At 59.3% G+C, this 4,883-nt stretch overlaps 1 protein-coding gene across 7 annotated transcripts in view; it reads left to right on the top strand.

The window, feature by feature from the left end:
• PNPLA6 (patatin like phospholipase domain containing 6) overlaps positions 1–4,883 on the top strand; it is a 28,370-nt gene that overhangs the window by 18,412 nt on the left and 5,075 nt on the right. For 5 of the 7 annotated variants that reach the window (XR_001816915.2, XM_017500168.2, XM_037728375.1 and 2 more), the window contains 9 exons: positions 342–485; positions 680–743; positions 1,025–1,193; positions 1,359–1,541; positions 1,717–1,835; positions 2,031–2,187; positions 2,848–2,964; positions 3,050–3,119; positions 3,563–3,679. Coding sequence is in view for 6 of the 7 variants with exons in the window: in XM_017500168.2 (XP_017355657.1) it covers positions 342–485; positions 680–743; positions 1,025–1,193; positions 1,359–1,541; positions 1,717–1,835; positions 2,031–2,187; positions 2,848–2,964; positions 3,050–3,119; positions 3,563–3,679 (1,140 nt within the window). In the remaining variant the exon portion in view is untranslated. The remainder of the gene's footprint in view (positions 1–341; positions 486–679; positions 744–1,024; positions 1,194–1,358; positions 1,542–1,716; positions 1,836–2,030; positions 2,188–2,847; positions 2,965–3,049; positions 3,120–3,562; positions 3,680–4,883) is intronic. The other 2 variants (XM_017500172.2, XM_017500165.2) reach the window with 1 other exon arrangement.

Raw genomic sequence — 4,883 nt, 5'->3', positions numbered from 1 at the left:
GTAGAGACGGGGTTTCACCATATTGACCAGGATGGTCTCGATCTCTTGACCTCATGATCCACCCGCCTCGGCCTCCCAAAGTGCTGGGATTACAGGCTTGAGCCACCGCGCCCGGCCAAGTTTTAACCAAAGAGGGGACAGTGGTTGAGGCTGAGGGTCCAGGACTAGAGCTATGGCTTTCAGTATGGTAGAGTCAAGACTCTGGGCAGCTAGGCGCTGCAGTTTGGGAGCGGAGGGGCAGGAATTTCAGATGCGGAGGAAGAAGAAGAAGAGGAGGAGGAGGAGGGTTTGTCTCTCCAGACACAGGTTCGCACCGCAGATCTCATCCATTGGGTTCTCAGCAGGCTCCGGGCTGGGTGTCCCCCCGCACTCGGAACTCACCAACCCAGCCAGCAACCTGGCAACAGTGGCAGTCCTGCCCGTGTGTGCTGAGGTGCCCATGGTGGCCTTCACACTGGAGCTGCAGCATGCCCTGCAGGCCATTGGTCAGTGGGGTGAGGGACATGGGTGGGGGCTGGCCATGGGGGGGACATTAGTGAGTGAGAGATGTTTGGGTAAGTCAGTTGGGGGTTGGGGGGAAACCAGGGTCACAGGGGCGGGGTAATGGATATTCTCTTCCGAGTTAGGCCCCTGCTTTGTGGAGCATGGTTTCCAATCTCCCTTCCCCACCTATTTCTAGGTCCCACGCTACTCCTTAACAGTGATATCATCCGGGCACGCCTGGGGGCCTCCGCGCTGGATAGGTGTGTGTCGAGGAAGGGAGTGGGGAGGGTGATGGGTGGGCTTGGAGCCCCAGATTCTTTCAGACCTAGATTCAAGTTCTCATCTTCCAACCACGAAACATGCATCCTACCCATAGGTCAATGGGGAGATTCACAGTGGTGTGAATCTGCCCACCAGGGCACGGATTTCCATGGTGGGAGTTTGGGTGTCTAGGCTCCTCCCAGCAACGGAGCTATGTGGTCTCGGGGAGCACATAACTCCAGGCCAGCCCCAGGATGACGCTGCCCCCATCCCACCCCAGCATCCAAGAGTTCCGGCTGTCAGGGTGGTTGGCCCAGCAGGAGGACGCACACCGCATCGTACTCTACCAGACGGACGCCTCACTGACGCCCTGGACCGTGCGCTGCCTGCGCCAGGCCGACTGCATCCTCATCGTGGGCCTGGGGGACCAGGAGCCCACCCTCGGCCAGGTCAGGAGGCCGTGCCCCCTCTCACTCACCTCGGGCCCCATCCCTTGCCCTCCTGTGCCTACACCAGGCCACGTGCACCCTCGCATGGGGGTGGGCAATCAGGACCCAGGTGTGGCTTAGGTGGTGGCGGGGCAGTCAGTGACCTCCGCTGTCCATCTTCTGCAGCTAGAGCAGATGCTGGAGAACACAGCCGTGCGTGCTCTCAAGCAGCTCGTCCTGCTGCACCGAGAGGAGGGCGCGGGCCCCACGCGCACCGTGGAGTGGCTCAATATGCGTAGCTGGTGCTCCGGGCACCTGCACCTGCGCTGTCCGCGCCGCCTCTTCTCGCGCCGCAGCCCCGCCAAGCTGGTGAGGAGCGGGCCGGCCCCCACTTTCCAGGGGAGTGGCTACTGGGCGTGGTTTGTGATATTGGGGCGGGGCCTGGGAGATCTGGGGACAGGTTCAAAGATAAGGGTGTGGGGGTGGGGTATCTGGTGGACCCCGCCTTCATGCTCCTGGGTCGCGGCTCTCTCCCCCATCCCAGCATGAGCTCTACGAGAAGGTTTTCTCCAGGCGGGCGGACCGGCACAGTGACTTCTCCCGCTTGGCGAGGGTGCTCACAGGGAACACCATTGCCCTCGTGCTGGGCGGGGGCGGGGCCAGGTGAGGGGCGGGGCTTGCTCTCTGGGGGCGGGGCCTGGGATATCCGAGGGTGGAGCTGCTTCCCGGGAGAGACCCCCGTGGGTGCGGGCCGGCCCTTTTTTTGTTCCTTAGCTGTGTGGGAGGTGGGAGGAGGTAGGGGCAGCGGAGCTCCTGCGAGTGGGGCCTAGAGAGTCCCTGGGCCCGTTTTCCCGGCAGGGGCTGTTCACACATTGGGGTGCTGAAGGCATTAGAGGAGGCGGGAGTTCCTGTGGACCTGGTGGGCGGCACGTCCATTGGCTCTTTCATCGGGGCCCTGTACGCGGAGGAGCGCAGCGCCAGCCGCACGAAGCAGCGGGCCCGGGAGTGGGCCAAGGTGTGTGTTGGGAGGAGGGGTTGTGGCACCCCAGGAGCGCCATAAAACCCGTGGCTCCACCCTAACCTGATCCCATGGGGGGCCTCCAGGCTTAGGGTGACCCTTCCTGATTGAATCTGTGAACCCCACCTTTCCAGACTTTTATAGATACGCTTCTAGGACTCTGAGTGACCACTCTGGGACCTTCTGTGTAGTGACCCTAACCCATAACCCCTAGCTAGAGCACCCAGGGCCCTTGGTGACCACATCATCTCTAAGTGCTCCTTTTTTTGTTGTTGTTTGTTTGAGATGGAGTCTTGCTCTGTGGCCCAGGCTGGAGGGCAATGGTGGGATCTCAGCTCACTGCAGTCTCCACCTCCTTGGTTCAAGTGATTCTCCTGCCTCAGCCTCCCAAGTAGCTGGGACTACAGGCGTGCCCCATCAGCCCAGCAATTTTTTTGTATGTTTTAGTAGATACGGGGTTTTATCATGTTAGCTAGGTTGCTCTCGAATTCCTGGCCTCAAGTGATCTGCGCACCTCAGCCTTTCAAAGTGGTGGGATTTGTGACATCAGCCACTGCGCCAGACCCCTAAGTGCTCCTTGCTCACCCTCTGTTGGGGAACCCTATCTGTGACCCCACATGACCTCTATTTGACCCTGTCTGGCCGCCTTGTCCCTAGAGCATGACTTCAGTGCTGGAACCAGTGTTGGATCTCACGTACCCAGTCACTTCCATGTTCACTGGCTCTGCCTTTAACCGCAGCATCCACCGGGTCTTCCAGGATAAGCAGATTGAGGTAGGCCCACCCCATCCCTTGCCCTGCCCACCCCTCCCGAAAGGATTCCCCTATTCCTCCCCAACCTCGGTCCCTCTCCCCGCAGGACTTGTGGCTACCTTATTTCAACGTGACCACAGATATCACTGCCTCAGCCATGCGAGTCCACAAAGATGGTGGGTGTCCCCGCCCAGCCCGCAGCAACCGCTGACGCCACGTGGGGTTGGGGGGATGCTTCTGGGAGGGCCGCTGAGCATCTGGGACGTTGTTAACACGAGTGACCGTCCACCCCGGCCCGATCACCGACCACTAACCGCCACCCACTAATGCCCTGGAGACCCCAGGTACGTCACTCCTCGGGGGAGGGGAGCAGGAAGGCTTGTCAGGCGCCTTACCACCCTCACGCCGTCCCCACAGGCTGCGTGTGGCGTTACATCCGGGCCAGCGCCTCCTACTGCCCCTACCTGCCCCCACTGTGCGATCCCAAGGACGGGCACCTGCTGGTGGATGGGTGCTACGTTAACAACGTCCCAGGTCAGCGGGTCCACCGGGCTGGCCGGGCTTCTGGCATGTCTGAGCGTGTCTGTGCGTGTCTGTGTCTGTGTGTCCCACCGCGCAGGCTCCCTGTGGCGGTATGTGCGCGCCAGCATGACGCTGTCGGGCTACCTGCCCCCGCTGTGCGACCCCAAGGACGGGCACCTGCTCATGGATGGCGGCTACATCAACAACCTGCCAGGCAAGTGGCTGCCCGAGCTGCCCACACATGCGAGCCCCTCCTGCACTACACGCACGGGCACACACAGACCTGCTCTATGACAGGACGCATGCCCAAGCCGCCTGTGCAGGGGTGCAGACACACACACACACACGCAGTCACGTGCCCAAGATGATACATGGATGTGCTCATGGATGGCAACGTGTGGTTAAAATCTACATCCTGGCAGGCGCAGTGGCTCACGCCTGTAATCCCACACTTTAGGAGGCTGAGGCAGGCAGATTACCTGAGGTCAGGAGTTTGAGACCATCCTGGCCAACATGGTGAAACTTGTCTCTACTCAAAATAACAAAAAATTAGCTGGGCATGGTGGTGGGTGCTTGTAATCCCAACCACTCCAGAGGCTGAGGCAGGAGAATCGTTTGAACCCTGGAGGTGGAGGTTGCAAGGAGCCGAGGTCGCACCATTGCACCCCAGTTTGGGTGACAGAGCGAGACTCCGTCTTAAAAAAAAAACTACAGCCACCTGCTGGTGTGTTGTGTTAAGCCCAAGTGGGTATACACTCGAGGGATGGGTGCCCATGTCCACACACACGTCAGGGAACATGCAGGTGAAATGCAACACTCATGCGTGCACACCAGCTACATACGCACATGCATTCCCTCAGGGGCAGGTAAGGCACATGTACATGTGTACACACAGCCAGGTACATGAGCACAGGTGAACACGCATGTCAGTGAAAGAGGTCATTTGTGTATGCATGCCAGTCTGTCGCAGTTGCCCTGGACGTTCCCTAAAACATGCAGGGATGTGCACACACATAGAAGGGATGCCACAGCTCTATGATCTGGTTAAGCCAGGCCTGCCACCTTTATGGGTGTACGTGAGAGGCGGGCAAGTACACAACTTAAAACTTTGGCTGGCCACAGTGGCTCACACCTGTAATCCCAGCACTTTGGGAGGCCAAAGCGGGAGGATCACCTGAGGTCAGGAGTTTGAGACCCACCTTGCCAACATAGTGAAACCCCATCTCTATTAAAAATACAAAACTTGGCTGGGCGCGGTGGCTCAAGCCTGTAATCCCAGCACTTTGGGAGGCCGAGGCGGGTGGATTATGAGGTCAAGAGATCAAGACCATCCTGGTCAACATGGTGAAACGCTGTCTCTACTAAAACTACAAAAAATTAGCTGGGCTTGGTGGCGCGTGCCTGTAATCCCAGCTACT

The sequence above is a fragment of the Cebus imitator genome, unplaced genomic scaffold, assembly GCF_001604975.1.
Source record: "Cebus imitator isolate Cc_AM_T3 unplaced genomic scaffold, Cebus_imitator-1.0 Scaffold263, whole genome shotgun sequence".
In the NCBI taxonomy this organism is placed as follows: Eukaryota; Metazoa; Chordata; class Mammalia; order Primates; family Cebidae; genus Cebus; species Cebus imitator.
The sequence above is the reverse complement of the archived record's forward strand: the minus strand, read 5'-3'. Positions and strand labels throughout refer to the sequence as shown.